At 45.9% G+C, this 18266-nt stretch overlaps 2 protein-coding genes across 2 annotated transcripts in view; one reads left to right on the top strand and one right to left on the bottom strand.

The window, feature by feature from the left end:
- Window positions 1-16347, bottom strand: part of LOC120835972 (equilibrative nucleoside transporter 3) — a 42182-nt gene extending 25835 nt beyond the window's left edge. Inside the window, exons 1-4 of the mRNA XM_042287564.1 lie at window positions 15826-16347; window positions 9087-9168; window positions 2589-2737; window positions 242-336 (exon numbers count right to left, since the gene is read on the bottom strand). Coding sequence (XP_042143498.1) covers window positions 242-336; window positions 2589-2737; window positions 9087-9168; window positions 15826-16016 — 517 coding nt within the window. The 5' untranslated portion in view covers window positions 16017-16347. The remainder of the gene's footprint in view (window positions 1-241; window positions 337-2588; window positions 2738-9086; window positions 9169-15825) is intronic.
- A 432-nt stretch (window positions 16348-16779) lies between these two features.
- Window positions 16780-18266, top strand: part of LOC8034427 (WD repeat-containing protein 43) — a 40186-nt gene continuing 38699 nt past the window's right edge. Inside the window, exon 1 of the mRNA XM_042287555.1 lies at window positions 16780-16996. Coding sequence (XP_042143489.1) covers window positions 16811-16996 — 186 coding nt within the window. The 5' untranslated portion in view covers window positions 16780-16810. The remainder of the gene's footprint in view (window positions 16997-18266) is intronic.

Below are 18266 nucleotides of genomic sequence, written 5' to 3'. Positions count from 1 at the left end.
AAAAATAAAACATTTCACAATTCTTGACCATTTTATGACCCAGATCTACCCTTGAAATTACAATTTGTCAGGAAAAACAGTGTTACTGTAGGCTTACAGCCAACGTGCTCCTGCCATACTTTTTTTCACACGTGGTCTGCTACTCATAGAGGCATGTGAAATTCTAGCTCGGCCGCGTATAGTCACGAGGTCCCCAGGCGGTTGTGGTGGGACAGGCACAACAGGTGCACGCGGGACTCACAGCTGTCCGTGTCCACTTGCACAAAGGCCATCACCGCCGCCATCAGAACCAGGCAGAGGCACAGGGACAGCACATTACGAACCTCTTGACGAATCCTGGGTGAAATAAATAAATAGGATGAGAGAAAGACAGGAAGAGAGAGCAAGAATAAGAAAGAGGGAAGAGAGAAAGGCACCACTTAGACTCACTTCGCGAGGTCCGTATCGTTTTGTGGAAACATGTTTTATGGGCAACTTTTCGTGGACACAGTAAGGTTTGTCGACACTGGCATTTCGTGAAAACTCATTTCGTTGACAACTTTTCGTGGACAGACATTTCATCAACACTATGGCATTTCGTGGACAACTTTTTGTCGATTGTGTGGCATTTCATGGAGATTTATTTCATGGATAACTTTTCGTGGACAGACATTTCATTGAGACTGGGTTTTCATGGACAACTTTTCGTGGACAAAGATTTTGTTGACACTGTGGTGTTTGGTGGAAACTTGTTTTGTGAACACATGGTCCTAAACATTTCATTAACAACACATTATTTCTACTAAGTGCGTAATCAAATCCGAAAGCTGCTAAAGGCTAGCTCATTATTCACTGAGGCGTGTTTACCTGAGCCTCAAGCTCTCTTCTCCCGTAAACCAAGCGCGACACAAAAGATTTGTTACAAAAACAGCAGGGTTGTGTTCGACAGAATGTTGCAAGGTGGGCCAATGAAGTGAATGCGGGAAGCTTTTCAATGAAGTCTGACTATCAATGAAATGTGGCATGTCAATTAAACATTGTTCGATGAACTGTTTGCCACTGCACTTCGTGTGGTCCAGTCCTACAGAGCAGTCAGGCAAAATGGATGGTGCTCCCTTCCCAAGGTGCTTTGAGGCCAGATTCACAAACAATCTCGGGACAAAAAAAGGTGCGTACGACAAAATCCAAGAACAAATTCGTATTCATGAAGTGGACTTATTTTAAGTTTTGCGCAAGTTACAACAGAATCCTAGTATGGCAACTCTAGAGGTGTCTTGCGCACCTTTCACGATAAAATCAAAATGGCCGACAACACTGCTCAGTTACTTCGTCGCAATGACCAACAAACATTTTCCTACATGCTCTCTACACGCATCCTGACTTTAAGCATCGAGAAAAAAAATTAAAGCCGTTTACAACTCCCTGTAACGCCGAATTGGAGCGCAGCTCCTGAGGAGGAGGAGGCAAGGGTACTGAGGGGAGGGTATATTCCCCCTCCCTTCTCCTCCTCCCTCGTGATCCAGCCTGCTACTCCTAAACAAAAGGGCTCCGGTTCTAAGCCGGCCAAGGGACAAGAGATAGAAGTTTTTTAAAATCATTTTTCGGAGTAATGAAAATTCGGATTCGTCCCCCGTGCTCATCCTCCCTGCTCCCCTCCTTTCTCCTCCTCCCCTCACGGGGGTCACGTGATCTCAAGGGGGGGGGGGGGGGGGGGTCACGTGACCTCACGGTTACGCCGACGGCAACGCCGCTCAAGCCGGAATTGGGCGCCTAAGAGCTGCGCTCTAAAAGAAGTTTGACAGTTGAAACTGATTGCCATGGAGATAAATGTTCTGTCCACGAACACCTCGAAACAGCCACAATGGCAATGATCCCCCCAAACAAGCAATTGCCAAGGCCTAGTTAAAAACACAGGGCCTACAAAGGCACTACGACACAGCACTACTCCGACGACCACAGTCCACGACCATCTGTCAACGACCCTCTGCCTCGCTGAATGGAGTATGCCCACATGACCTTTGTGAACCCTCCTCGTATAAATAGCTTGAACCCTGACCTTGATTGCCAAGGCTCAATATTAATGTATCTTAATGCCACAGATAAAATCGGAAGACAGAGAAGATGAAGCACGATTTTAGCTGCACTGCAAGGGACCCAAATTAAGCCTGAAAAATTTAGTGCTTTCACACGACCTGACATCCCATGACACTCCGACATTACAATGTCATATGACACCGCATCACGTGACACTACAATGTCGCATCGCACCACATGATCCCGTTTGGAGTCATGTCGGGTTGCACGACCACCACCATGCTAATAAAGTCACGTGAACCCTGTCTGCTAAGTATACACCAATTACAATTAAAAGCTAAATTTAGCAGAGCATCGGTCGGCTCAATTTACAGTGTTACACTTTTCCGCTGTACAGCACACTCGGTTGCCACCAAATGCAAGTATGCGAACCAGCCTCTACCCTTCTCTAATACTTATTGGGGAACTTTTCCTATGAACACCCAGCCCTATACACGTTATGCGTAATAAATAAATAAATATATACTATATAGAAAATGGCCGAAGTGACAAGAAAGCCTTCCCGAGTGCCTCACCTGTCGTTGACGAGCGTCGCCAGTAGGACAGCAAGAAGGGAGGGCACTGTGCTCGACACCGCAAAGGCCCCAAAGAAGTGCGTCTGCAGCGAGGTCCGGCTCAGCGGATCACTCCCAGATGTCACGTTGCGGAACTTGTACATCCAGTACTGCGAATGCAAGAAGGGACGTCCAGACAAAGAGGAGAATTACGTTAATATTTTCTCTCCTCCCAACTCCAGGCATCTTTAAGGAGGCGTGCAACGATACTGGGTTGGAATGTTTCTCACTTTACACAAGCTTCCCAGCACTTGTGAGACCAAGGTATGCTCAGACGCAACATCACTGACCAAGAAGTGATCTTGTCACTGCGGAATTTGAAGAATAAAATCGGGTCGCCTCTTTCAGTCTCTCCGTAGCAAAACCTGATGACATAGTCACGGGGATTGCAATGTTGTCATGGTCACGGAAATAACCTCTTGGTGACAATAGCCCAATTTGACTGGTAGGTTAGACACGAGATCTGCACGAGCACTCGATTTGGGCTGGTGACAATCAATGCCTCGACGAGCGTTTGGTTAGCAGCTTGTGTCCGCTCACTTCAATGACGGGAATGGCCGAACCACAACGACGTCTGGAACTCAGCATGTGCCTTGTGCTTTGCCAACCCCACCAATGTCCATATGATAAACATTGGCAGCATATAATTGGCACCAGATCACATGGCCGCTCGTTCTGGCTGCGAGTTGATGGAGGGAATGTTGCTAGTTTTTCTCTAACTTTTTTTTTTTTTTTTGACGACTATACAAAAATTATTGCATGTTTTGTAGGTTATCACCATCAAGGAAAAATTGTCAGCAGCATTTACTAAAAGTATAAAAATTGTTCCACCACCCCTTAAAAAGCACTTTTTGTCGCCAAGACTAGTTACACTTAACACATGCACATGTAGGTCTTGTACGAAACTATTTATGCTCCCTACACACCATGCTAGAAGAGAAAGTATACTCTCAAAAAGAAGGCATATGCATACCGTAAAGTTCAGAAAGAATGCCCACCCAAAATGAACAGATAAATGGTGAAAAACATCGGGTGGGCTATCTTTGGGGACATTACAGCAAAAGTTTATCAAAAACCGGCTACAAACCACATGACGCAGGAAATGATACCGCAGATTCGAGTTTCACGATGCGATAAACACGCGAGAATTCGCTACGAACCCTTGTGTCACGGGAACAGATACTGCAATGTGTGGACGCAGCAGATTCGCGTTTAACGGTGCGAAGGACCTGCAGAAACCCGCCGAGAACTTGCATCTCACGGGAACGAATGCTGCAAATCATGGACGCAGCAGATGCAATACACCCGTGGGAACCCGATACAAACTTGCCTGTCACAGGAACTGATATCGCGTGCGCAGATCGCGGACAAAAAGGCAGGGATTCGCTAGAAACTCGTATGTTACGGGAACAAATACCGCAGGTCACGAACGCAGCAGAATCGTATTTCACGATACAATATACACATGGGACCAACTCGTGTGGAATGGAGATCACACACGCAGACCGTGGACAAAAACGCGGGAATCCACTAAACACTTTATGTTACGCGAACGGATACCGCAGATTGCGGACGCAGCGGATTCGCAGCTCATAGTGCGACATGCATGTGGGAACAACTCATGTGTTACGGGAGCCGATATCGCGTGTGCAGATCGCGGACAAAAAACGTGGGAACCCGCTATAAACTCGCTTGTCAGACGTGCCGGTACAGCAAATTGCACGGTTGATGCTATTCCCGTCGGACATTGCGTGACCTTCGACGGAAATCCGGGGGGTGGGCGATGTTTCAGAATTTTGATGTTACAGATATTTAGCTAGAAAAACGGGATGGGCGATCTCTCGGGGGCGGGCGTTCTCTCGGAACTTTACGGTAGGTTCATGCATAGCACCAGTCTTATGCGACATTTACATCGCACGAGGCAATAGGACATTACAGCAGTCTTTCCAGGAGAGTGGAGTGGTGAGGTGTTTCAGATACGTGGATGATTTTATGGTATGGTTTTCGATTAACAAAATGATAAACATGACATGTACAAAGATCAGGAAGAAGGTCAAGGGAGTACACAGTGAAAAGGAGCGTCGCCTCAGGTTGTGTCTGGCAAGCCATAAGAAAATCGTGTTTCCACAGAGTGCCAGGTGGCCTACAAATACAGATAAGCCAACTACAAGCAAGCGGTGATCCAAAACCCCTCGTGGTGTCTATAGCAGAAAAATGCATAAACACACTCCCAGGCAAAGGTAAAAACAAGGAGAAGGAATGTAGATAAAAAAAAACAGTTGTTGTGCTGCCATACCCCCACAATTTTTCGCATAGGATAAAAAAGATTGCAGAAAAACATGAAGAGTGGCCTTATCCGCCCCTTTCGAGCTTTCTTTCAAACTACAGCCATCTTAGATGGATCAAGAGACATGACCAAGCGTGAAATCATGAAAACTTTTCACATGGCTTTACGAAGGCATGGCATGTGCATTAGTGAACCCTCAATAACTTTCAAATAAAAAGAAATAAAACTGCATAAAAAGATCCCGCAGCACAACAGGGCAATATCAGCTCAGGGTACCTACAGCATAAATACACACAGCATCAATACGAAATGTCTACAAGTGACCAAAAATACATCAATCGCCCCAGCCTTTTCCACGATTTCTCAGGTACACATGTGTCATCCAAAACTTCAGCATTTCCTCATTTTCTAAAACACCTGTGTCCTACAATTGCCTACAATGACATTCATTTCCAACTCCAAGAATTATCAGGCATTCTTCATCCTTCAAAACATAGGGTATGAAGAAGGAAAAAGAATAAACGAAAAAGAAACAGTTGTTAGTCTACACTTTCACAAGTATGTCATGTTCTTATCTGTCTACCATATTGTCTCATAGTTTACGTGTTTATGTGTTCAGCGTAACTTTGCAGTGCAGTATACCTCATAAAGACAAAACTAATTAGTCTAAAGTTCTTGCATGCCCGAGCTAGCTGAGCTTCGTCGCAACTGAAAGAGACATTCATAAGAGAGGAATTTGAAGATGGGCTGCCACCAGTTAAAAAGAATGCGGTGAAAGTGCAATGTTTCCTAAAAAAAAATGACATCAAAAAGTTGATGGCTGTTTAAAGTATGATATTACTATTAGGTGGGCCACACAGATAAACTTATAGGCAGCTTTTCGAGCGTTCAAGAATTTTAATACTCTATAATCGGAATAAGTTCAGATATGTACAAGTCAATTTTGCACCATTGTTCAAAACATAATCAAAACCCAATTTTAGCAAAAATACTATAAACCAATTGAAATCATAGCGCATGAGTTTGAGCAGACATCCTCAAGCTTTTCGACCTCGAGCGACGCCTATCTCTCTTTTGGGTCTTGGCAGTGAAGCAATGAAATACAGCAGAAGCCCACAGACCTTGTAAAGTTGAATGAATGTACTAAGGAATGTTTGCCAGATGGTTATGCATCAATGGCCGGCTCAAATCTTCTAAACCCAATACCCGGACAAATTACGAGAAGCAGAGTTCACAGTATTAAAGGGGCAGTGCAATGGTTTTAATGTTGAAAGAATTGCCAGTTTGCATTTTTTATATTGTTTATACAAGCCCAAGTGACCAAAAACGCGTCACCTTACCCTGAAAAACTGCTATTCTGCTGCGTAATCGCAAAGCAAAAAACAATTATTTGCCGATCTCCAGCCACCTGTGGCGGCTACGAGAACTAAAATGACGGCGTCTCTGGGGGATACGCGGAAGCCAAAGTCAACAAAACCTGTCCCCCTCCGCTGCTACACTCGCTGTCAACACCGTGGCGAAACGTCCTTTGTGTCGATCACTCGCCGCGACCTTCGACGAGGCTAATCCTTTAAAAGTCAACAATCGCGGAGAAAGCGGCTGGGGTCTCTGAAGAGAGGGCCCAAGGGGAAACCACGTGAACCCCCGAAGTATGTCACTCGAAAGTCGGTGTGGAGAGTTGAGAGGCACTTCGACCTTCGATTTGTTTCATTTTTTTAAAATAAGAACTAGCGCTCACAAGAAAATGTGGTTTTCTGTTTTTCGTTCCATAGGTGACGCAGATTAATTTCCGTAGTTAATTGGCCAAAGTCTGAAAATCGTTGCACCGCCCCTTTAAACAATTAACTTAAAGGGGCCCTGCAATCATATTTAAGCGTCTACCTTTTTTGCGGTTTCCACGCCTCTTGGGGTTCGGGCAAGCCAGTGGGCACGGAGAGAGTAACTAAATATCAGTGCGTCGTATTTTAACCGGACGAGGCGGAAACCTCCTCCACCGACGGGGGCAAACCGCCGTACCGAAAGCGCGCGGAATGTGAGGTGTTTGGTCCTGGGCTTACTACTGGTCAGAGCTGCTAAAACCTTATTTTTAGTCGAAATACAAAATATAAGTGGCGCCAACCGTTTCAATTATTTATGAAAACAGTTTTTGATCAGTATTTTAAATCAGAAAAGAAACAAATACAGTTCATAAAGTCCGGAAACCAGAAGTGGCCCGTCGACATACGCGGCACCAAGCGGTAAAAAAGGCAGCGCATACTAGAAAGGAATAGTGGGATCAGGCTCCCACGAGCGCAGAGAGGTCCCGGATGTATGAGGCGGCGCTGCGGTCGTTTACGGACTCGAGGATTCGACCGGTTCTGAGCATTCCGAAGGCCTTCAGCGCAGGCTTGGCTTGCTGTTTGGCCGTTTTGCGGTATGGCAGCGAGAAGTGGCCCCCGTTCTAAACTGATCTTTACCCCGTGTTTGCTGTCATTTGTGGCCAATGAAGTGTTATCATGCCGAATCAGTGTTTAATCACGCAGCAAATGCAATTCGAGCCGCCCTGGCTGCCCGCTTCATACAGCCTATCCAGAACATGCTTTAGTGGCGCCCTCTTGAGCCGTCGACACGGAGTGCAGCAACCGTGAGCACTCGCTGAGCTCACTACCCTTCTCTAGTTCACGGTCACTCAGGCAACCAAGGACGTCATGAAGGAGGTTATTTTTTGCTTGTTTTGTAATTTTAATTTGTCTATAACTTTTAAACTAAAGCGAAATTTGAAAAAAAGAAAGGTTTCATTAAGTTACTACATTCAGTGTGCTCAGGTTCGGTGCAAATTAAAAACCAGTAAAAACGTCCTTGCAGGGCCCCTTTAATTAAAGGTACACCCAATATAAACTGTACACAACCATTCAGGATATTTTAAAAAGAATGTAAAGTACCACTGGTATGTAGTAATATCAAGTTTCGATAAAATAAAAACCATGCTGTATCGTATATTTAAAAAAAATGTATGCAGTTTTTTTTTGTTTTTTTTTATGCTGCTGGATGTTTTCAGTTATCTGTTTACGTCCACACATTCCATCATACCTGCATTTTCCGTAGTTTGCATCGTTTCTGTTCTTGTTAGTTATGTATAGACCTTTTTCACAAGGGTGCTGCCATCTTGAATTGTCGTCACTTCCCGTATGGGCGAAAACATTTAGGATATAAGTGTAACTGTCACACGTTCTCGTTTTGCCTCCCCTCTATATTTTTACTATTTACAGGTTGAAACGTTTTATTATTTTTTCGTCGCCCCGACCGGATACGCCTATTAGGTGGCTGGGGACGAGAGTATGCAAAAAAGGTCTATACCGTAGCATAAAGATGCCGGTCACAATGTGAGTTTTCTGACTTACAGCTGAATGGATTTTTCCCATCCATTTATGCAAGTACTTGTGTGAACTATAAGCGAGATTCCATGTTTTCCGAGTTTATTTCTCGTCAAATTCAGAGGGTAATTTTCAGAGTTTATTTTTGCAGAAAATTTTGGGTTTATTTTTGTTAAATTCCCCATTCTTTGAATTTTTGAATTTATTTTATTATGTTCTTATATATTCAAACAATATAATAAGAAATTCTCGGTACTATGACCCATTGTCCTGAAGGAACCTTGACATGCTGAAGGCAAACCCCCTTTGTCAATAGATCTAGATTTCAAACGAAACTGAAGTGGCATCTCTCCAGGACCACTGACACTGTGCTCTTATGAACTTGATTTGTAAAACCCAGTCCTATTTGCTTTTTTTATCTTGTCGTTGCAACCTCGAAATTCTGAGTTTTCCGGATAAATCCAAATGGACGAAAAATTTACCGGCAAGTGTTTTCGAATTTGTTTTTTTTAGTTTATCAGAAAACACGGGACCCTAACTATAAGGGACAGGTACCTCACCAGGCTTCTTAGCCTTTTGAACTAGCCCCTCTTTCAGACCCTGTCTAAAAGAAAACAAAACGAGATAAGAAAATGAACAATGCCTTAAGCCGGGAGTATACCTTACCTAGGTGCAGGGACGAGCAAAAAAACCTGGGAGCTCTGGTAACCCTCAAAGGTTCTTGGAAGGGCCTCTAGGTTCCCAGGAACCTTGCTTAAAAACCCGTAATTTAGGGCAACGGAACTGCACCCACTTAAGATGGCAAAGGTGCAAACTCACGTCGCTGGCAGTGGCCAGAAAGTTCCAGGGTAGAAGGACGACGATGCCAAGCAGGAAGAAAACATTCTTCACGAAAGAATACCTGCAACAAAGAAAAGAAGGGGAAGCAAGTCAGCAGCATTTCCACAAAAGAGTGAAACGGGCAAAACAATTGCCTCCCCTACAAATCTCTGGATTGCCTTACCGGCGTGACCGTAACACAATATGCCATTATAGGGTGGAAAAGGTTTGTAATATGGTATTGTGATACAGTATCGACTGTAATCTGGTATTATGAAATGAAGATCTGTAACACTGTATTACGGGTATAATAGCCTAATATAAAATATTATCGGAAGAAAAGGTCCGTATTTTCTATTATGATCATTACACCATGGTATTACTTACAGGGAGGTCTGCAACATAATCTATGGTCATAATATTGCCATATGGCATTATGTAATGGAAAAGATCCGTAATACTGCACTATGAACATACCTAATACCATAATATGGTGTTACGGGATGGAAAAGAGGGGTGGGCTAACGTTCAGTGTGCAGCCCAACAGAAGCTAAGTAAATATGCTCAACCCAATTACTCGTCCTCTAATACCCACACCAAGTGCCAAACCACGCCACAAGTGTCACATTACTTCAATGACAAAGCAAGAACTTTTTCCATTCCAATTTTTTCCTAGTTGTCAAAGGAACGGATGCCATGGTTGTCAAAACTCGTACTGTCTATATATGACAGTTGTGGCATCCCCACCACAAGTATCACACTCCCATATTTTCCAGGGTAAAAGCCGTGGTTTTCCACTAAAATTCTGTTGGAGCATCTTACACAACAGTGTGCCATATATGAGTTTTTTTTCTTCAAGCTGTGCCTTAACTTTTGCAAGGATTACATTCTTTATTCAATTCATTGATGAGAATGTTGCCTACGCATTAGTGCATATCTCGCGATCACGATATACATGCACGCTTTTTAATGAAGTTTTGCCACATCGAGCCTACAAATATACATATGCGACCCACACAGAGACACCAAGGGTGAGACTCGTATTACAAAATTTCTAGCAAAAACACTCATTTGTGGGGGAATGCGACTTACAGACCAGGAGATACGGTACTAGAAAAACGAAGAAAAAAGTGTCTGTTCACTCAGCTTTTAGGTTGTCAGGGGAGCTGACACTATCCTCGGCACGCATTTGCTTGTGCATGCCGAGTGGCATGGCTGCAAGCCTGCCAAGCTTACACGCTTGCCCATTGCATCCGTCAGAAAACAATGGATCCCCGGCACTATGTGTAGGGGATCCATATTTGAGCAGAACACTAGCCTCCTTTAAACTCTGAAACACGCCAATCGGCCTCCTTCAAAACAGCTGACCAATGAGCAAATAGACTACTCAATAACTTTGGCAGTCAAAGAGTCATGTGCAGATCTAGAAAGTAGAACGAAAAGATTTGTTTGCAACTTCTCTCATCTCACCAACAGATGAGGCTAAGACTCTCACAAAATAAGTTTAAGAAAGTCAATCAGTCAAAGCAACAGCCTAGGGGCTTTTTTTTCTATGCCATACATCACCCTTTCACCCTTCAAACTCCAAGCATTACCCTCCGAGCACCGTAAATCACCCTTCAAACTCCGTACGTCACCCTTCAAACTCTGAACATCACCCTTCAAACTCTGAACATCACCCTTCAAACTCTATGCATCACCCCTCAAACCCCGTACACCCATTAGCTGACAGTGCAGTGGAAGCTGTGTGCTCGTTGGACTAGTTATACTGCTATCTTTTGCCACGCTAAGCCGCTCCTGCCCATGTTCATGCACAGAGAGGGGTAAAGTGATGAAAGGGACGCGTCCGACTGGTCCAGCAAGACGTAGCTCCAATGCAATGTCAGCCTAGGGGCGAACTGAGTATAGGGTTTCCAAGGGTTACCAACAAAGGAGCGGAGTGCATGGGAGCTGGGGAGGATCAATAAAGGTATCAGAAAAGAAAGAAAAAAGACGGCCTATCATGATTTGTACCCTTGGAAATGGAGCGGGCTAGTAATGTTACGGTGTTAGAGGAGGAGAAGTACATAAATGATGAATAGCAATGTGTCGTCCTGTCCTAGTCATTTATGTGATTCTTCTCCCCTAACACCGTAATGGTGTGTAATAATGGCAATCTTGCTTTTTTGAATTGGGGACAACCTGTCCTTTTCGTGGCTCAAAACATTAAAGTAGAAAACATTAAAAATTTGTGAAGGGAAGGTGCACTTCATAACTATCCCCAATGATATCTATAGTGCCAATGATTACAAGCATGTCTGAAACGGCACAGGGAAGCCCCCATAGAATGCCAAATGCAGGTTTGTGTAGTTTACGACATTCCAATGGCCTGTGTGTTCTCTCATGTCGGGCAAACACTGTGTTGCTGAAGTGGAAGGTCACTCGTGCACATGAGGGCTGTTAAGAATAATGTTCAGAAAATGCAAAGAACAGGTGGAAGAGTGCAATAACTGTTTTCCTGCGTAGGAGAGCACTACATACAGCGTTAAGCAGAGAGAAAAACCGTTCAAAAAGGATTTTGAAAGAGACAATATATTGTGACTTTGTGCAATAAACTCTATCCAAAACCCCATCAAGCAACCCTGACGGTTGCCATTTCTTGGGCACAGACCGTGTGACTGAACCCAAGGCCTCGCTGAATGCTGATGTGGAACTTGCATAATTTGTGCAGTAGTCACTAGATGGCACACACTCTTCAAATTGCATCAGCCAACCTTCAATTGCTTTGGGTGTACGTAAGCCAAAGGTTTTTGTTTTTGTGAGGTAGGGAGAAAAGGGGCCAGGATGGCATACAGTCTGTAGTTTGATCGCTTTTGTCTGCAAAGTTAGCTTGACTTTGAGACTGCTTTTGCATGTCTGAATATTGTACCAATGGTTGAGGCATGGAGGACACAGCGATGGAATGTTGTGGTGAGTGGCTGCGTGAATGTATGCAAAATCGGCGAATGTTGTACGAGGGAGTGGAGTGGTGTATGAACATGATCTTTCAATTAAATTTACTCAGCTGCATTTAAGACGTGTGTATTGGTTGGTGGCAATCAGTTCATTTAACATGTTTTATCAAAATGCGATGTTTCATCGACAGATTGTTTCATCAACAAATCGTTATATCAACAGCTCAGATTAGCTTTTTTTCTGTATTAAGCTGCACCACACTGTCGCTGCTTCGCGGCGGCAGTGTGGTGCAATTTCATGGGTTAACATTTTTGATGGTGTGGTAAACATTTTTAATGGGTTAAAATTTTTTAATAGTGTGGATCAAAATGGGTTAACATTTTTGTAATGAGCTGCCACAAACTGTCACCGTGAAGCGACATAAACGGGGGGGGGGGGGGGGGGGATAGGGGGGGGTCAGATGGATTAACATGAATTCCAGTGATACACACACGACCAAATGTCCCTACAGCGTGTAACTTCTGTAACAAGTGTCAATGAAATGTTAGCGTCGACGAATGTGTGTCTATGAAAAGTAATCTACGAAACGTAATTCCAAGAAACGAGTGTCGACGGAACGCTAAGGACTCTATGTTTGTCCCCTTTTTCTTCATCCGCTAATCTCCGATCTAAATTACCGCATTTTCCAATGCATAAGTCACAATTGTTTTTACAAAATTCACGCCGGTGCGAATAATATGCAATTTTTTCTTTGTGTATGCACCTTAGCTGTGCAAATCTGCCTCGGGGTTATATCTCTCGTTTCATTCGTTGATGAGAATGTTTGAAATGACAGTGCACATGCAGCAATCACATCTTGCACATTTGAGGCTCATCAATAAAATTTTGCGGTGCCGGTTCGGCAAATATACAAGTGCAGCTTAAACAAAGATGTAAGTCATGTGCCACCTGCTTCATGCAAACGGCCATTTAGAGAGGTTAGGACACGAAAATTAAAACGGGGTAGATTACTCTTGAAGTGGAATACTCATAGGTTACTCACTATATACATCAAGTTCCACAATTTTTAGATCTCTAGTGATTGCAATAATCAATTTACAAATGCTGATCATTTTTGCCTGGCGACCAGGCAACACTGCCCAAGTTAGTCGCACCATGGTGCCCATAAACCATGGGATCATGACATTGAGATGAACGCCCTCTCATTCTAGGCGCCCCATGTTCGCCCAAGCTCACCTTGCCACAATACGATCGCAGACTCCCACACTACTCGCCTACTCCAATACTACTCTCGCACTTGCCCCTTGCCCTTCCACCCTGCATTGCGTGTACCTGCGAGGTCATCGTGGACGACGGCAACAACAGTGAGCTTGTCCGTGACAATCTCGTAGTGATTGCCAGTGGGTCGAAGTCAATATGATCAGCTTTTAACATCTCTCAATAACAATCACTCTCATCTCTATTGCGATCAGTGTCGGAGACTCCGATGAAGCGAGCGACGCCGTAGCTATCATCGTCTTGAAACTGCGTGCTCAAAATACCGAAGGTGAGGAAGCACAAGTGCGAGACACCGGGAGAGCCAAGTCTGCGATCGCATGCAAGTGGACGTCGCTTGTTGGGCGAAGGACGTCACAGACCCAACAGCCATTGCGGCCTTTTCAAATGGGGCGGATCCAAGGCTCCACATATAAACTGACTTATCCACGAAACTGCCGCGCCATTTTCAAAACAAACTTAGCTAAAATATGGCGCTTCAGACTGGGATATTTCCCCAGTGATTTTGGTGTTGTCAGCAAGTTGCTCTTTTGCTCTCCCTTGGTCCCCACGCTGTAACACGAATTGCTGGATTCGAGACCGGTTCGAAATGGACGAGCAACTGCCGACTCGGAGAGGTTTGAAGCAGTAGCAGCCAATCATGGGTTACAATATTTTAACGTGACATCCCTGTGGTGGTGATGATGACAACTAAAGACGTATACCCGTGCCACATGACCAACTCGAATGCCATTTACAATGAATGACATTCGTGTGATCGACGAATCGGCTCGCGATCTGTCACGCGTGGAACGCCCCACGCTCGGAGTGTCGCGCGCTGATTGGCCGATCGTTCAAATGTCATTCGCTGTAAATGGCATTCGAGTTGCCCGTGTGGCACGGGTTTGAAATGAATTGTTTTTGGGGATAAATCGTTTCAGAAAATTAAATTAGTATTCTCAACACCATTTAAAGGGCAACTCCGCTTCATTTTTGGTTTTGAAAAAACAATGCAGTCCTCTTCAGTATCGCCTAGGAAGACCACACGTCAAATATTACGACGCAGTTCTGTCTAAAAGTTTCTTAAACGGTCCGGCAAACTTTGCAACTTGCCAAGTTGCCGAAATCGGCTGACTCGAGCGGGCGAATTTAGGCGCAACCAACAGCGCAGTCAAGGCTACGGCATGGGCGGAGCCAACATTGAGCTAAACGTCATCATCATGGCCCCCTTTTGCTTGTTTTTACTTCTCCGATCGAGCGTAGCGCATGACGTCAGCAACGTTGCCTCTCGGTGCTCAGCGGTGTCCACGTGATTGGCGTACGTGCCTGCGCAGCGCGCTTCTTGGGAGCACACCAACCGCCCGCCGTGGTTCCGCCGTTACCGCCGTCTTCCGCGTCACAACCACCGTCGTCGTCTCACCGTTTGTGATTATTGCCTCTCGGAGTTTCGTCCACACTACGGACACCACGTGCGCAGAGTCGCAGACTTATGCCGCAGTTGTGCAGACGTCGTCGAATGCCGTAGACACCAAAACGTGGCGAAGAGTGCGGTGCAGACGACACTCGCGCCTGCCGCACGCCCGCCGCCCCCATCCCGCCCGTTGTTGGGCCGAGGATCACGTGACATCTCGTACCACGTGATGGCCATGTACTTGGCGGCCCGAGGCCAATGTTGCCGGACGGAGCCGAAGTTTCGTTTTCGATTTCCGCTCGTGTTTAAAATTAGATTTAAAAATATATATCCCATTTTTCGCGAAGCAAACGACGTAGTGTCTTTTACTGGGGCTTTTTAATTCGAAATCACTCATTATCCCGAAATCTTCGGAATTGAGCGGAGTTGCCCTTTAAAGATTTAAGAATAGATTTTTAGTGAGTAACTGTGTGTCTAGATAGTCCAAGAACATTGAAATTTAATAACGATGATGGCAAATAGTAGCAATTCGGTTGCAGCATGTGAACGCGGAGGGCCCGTGTTGCTGGTCTAGCGACGTCAAGTTGCGAAGAAAAATTGCTCCATCTAAAGAGGGTCTAAGACCTGGAATCTCAATGGTGTTAGACGCATGTTGCAAAAGCACTGAGTGAAAACTTGCCGTCACCAGTGAACATCCCCTATGCATGGTCAAGAAATACTGTCCTAACTAAAAGCAATAGTTTCACCATATTACCCGCAAGAGCTCGTTTTTGCAAACCAGGTTAGTTTATCACCCCTTCCACCGACGCGACATCTGTTGACACAGTGGTAGCTTTGCTGCTCAGCGCTATACCTTCTGCAGCGTACATTGCGAATTTGTTTTTTCCCGGCGCGACAGTTTCGTGGAAGCATGGCGCGATGACGTCATCTGCAAGCCATAGCTGTTGGGAAACAGCTGACCCTCACGGGGAGCTTTTTCGAGAAAAGTACTGAAAAAAAAATGCCACCTTGGACCTATAAAAAAAAATTATGCTGCCGAGTTACTTTGGCATGCAAAGTACCCAACAACATTTAACAAGGTTTCCACTCCCTAGCACAGAAGAAACCGCTTAGAGAAGCTTGGGGTTTAGCGTTGCTTGCCTGTCGACGGGTAGGACGAAAGGCTGGTCTCCTTCGGGGCTCAGTAGGGGCTCCTCCGCGCTGGCGGACACTTCGTCGGCAGCGAACAGCCTGGCGTCGCGATCGTTCTCAGAGCTGCGGGGCCGCTGGTTGCCTCCCAGAGCGAGCGAGGTGCTCAGATGTCGCCTGTACGTCGGCACCTCGTCTGCCATGTCTGGACGCCGAGGTTCGGAGGCGTACGGTGGGGTTTTGTCTCACCCGTCACGGTACTTTTGGTTCACATCTGTCACGTTCACGGGAGCTCCCCACGGCTTCGCACTGACGCACGGTCATCGTTCCTTCATCGCTCCGGCCCCGATCACGAGATGTCAACGCGCGCCGGATAGAGGGAGAGACAAATCGAAGAGCGACGCAACCCACTGGGCTTGTTACGCCGTGCTACGCAGATTTTCTTAATTGACGCATAGTTTGCGGAGATCGCAGGCTGTGTGTGGACGAGCGAACAAGCGACAGAACGCATCCGAAGAACTAAATAGTGTGCCTAGATTTGTGAGTTTTTCCAACTGCATGATTGGGGTCACGTGGTTTGTGGGCCGTGCGTGCCTCGTTGGCCGTGCCGAAAGCGTTGAGCGATGCGCATCTCAACCGATCTGCGCAAGAAATCTGAGCCTCTTTTTCCCCAATGCCTCTTCCCTCAGTCAGCTGTGAGAAGCATGCGCAGGTACGCACACGACAAACCCTCCGGAAAAACACAAAGAACGTCCATAAACTACGTTGTTTTTTTTCTTCGGGTAAACTTACGTTTTGTGTATACTTGAATGACTTGATTGTTTGAGTTGCTTTCTCTCCTAAATCTAGGCTCTCTAGCCCAGTGATTCATTTTCCGCCAGATTCCGGAACCGGAAATCAAGTATTCTCTCGGGTCCCTGCGGTCACTGCTACCGAGGGTAGTTCAATGTGGCGCATGCGCGGATGCCATCTTGGGTTCACGTGTGTGCGGGAAAATATGGCGGCTCTCGTGGAGCCCGTCGAGTTTTCTAATAACGGCGAATATTTGGCGTACTCGAGCCCCGATGGTCGACTCAAACTGTGGGAAGGCACCAGTGGCAAGCTCAAGCAAGAGTACACGCCCAGTGCGCACTTGTCCGCGACGTGCACATGCCTGTCGTGGGGACCTACGCGGCACGACTTCGTAAGTGCCCTGTCGGCATTCGACCCGCCGAAATGCGCTTTTACGCCGACATTCGCGAGGAAACGTTGCCGTGTGTTCCAACACGCACGGATGACAAGCGTAACCAAACTGCCTCTGCACGCGACTAGTGGGAGTGCCCTTCAATCGGTTCCACCGGGCCGGAACTCGTCGTTTTGGCATACGGGCCATGTGCTTCGGATGTTGGCAATACGGCTTTTGCGCCGTCAACCACCGGCGCACTTGCGCGGTCGTAATGGAGCGAAGAAAGAGCGCTCTCAATAAAGCGTGTCCGTTAAATGAGCGAGTAAATACGCCTTGAATCACCCTGGTGGCACTTGTACCCGGATAAATCGAGTCGGTAGCTTCAAAATGATGATGCATCTTCCACGGGTACAGTGGCTTATGTTCACTCTTTTTGCTTCGCGACTCTTTCTTTTGCTTTTTAACTGGCTAATGTCTCATTCGCTGAAGGGCGATAATAAGGTGACCGGTGGTTGCCACGTCCTCCGTTTCTTAAACTGTCGGCGGTTATTAGCGATGTGCGAGACCAAAAGCGTTGTGGTCAGCTTTCCACGATTGGCCACGCCACGGGCATGAGAGCATTGTCGGCTTGTCAATTTCGACAGCGTTCTCCAATTACTTGCGCTTTGCTGATTATGCACTCCATCGAATTCGTCGCTCGAAACTGGCGATGGGCAGCCTGGATCACAACTTGTGACGTGACGCGAGGCAAATCCTGGATGGCTAGGTTGGACATTTACATGTCCATTTTAAAACGTCACGGAGGTGACATATTGGCATCTGATTGGTGGACTCAGTTGCCTCCACCAAAACAGACGCCAACACGTCACTTTGGACCTTTCAAAACATGCATGAAAATATCCAACTTAATTTCCTCATTGAATTATTTTCTGTTGCTGTTGTTGTTGCAGACGGAACATGTCATAAGGCATCGTTCAGAACATGTCAGCTAAAGCCCCTTGGTGTAGGAGTGTTTTATATATGTCCCATTATGGAAAAAGGCGGTGGCGGCGGCGTTGTGCCCGAAAGATGGCCATAAAAATTCTCATCAAGCATGTGCCGCTCAAAGTCAAAGCAGACACACCTCAGAAATAAAAAAAATTCAGCAGATATATTAAGACTGTTTACGTGTAGAAATAGAAAAACATTCCTACGAGCAGCGCACCATGCCTTCCTTTTTCACATGGCGCTCCGGTGGTGTCATCATGCTCTCCCACTGTGCAGCACGGCGAACCCCACCGGCTTCCAC

This window comes from Ixodes scapularis, unplaced genomic scaffold (genome assembly GCF_016920785.2).
Source record: "Ixodes scapularis isolate PalLabHiFi unplaced genomic scaffold, ASM1692078v2 PGA_scaffold10__122_contigs__length_95168666, whole genome shotgun sequence".
In the NCBI taxonomy this organism is placed as follows: Eukaryota; Metazoa; Arthropoda; class Arachnida; order Ixodida; family Ixodidae; genus Ixodes; species Ixodes scapularis.
This window is presented reverse-complemented; position numbering and strand designations above follow the sequence as displayed.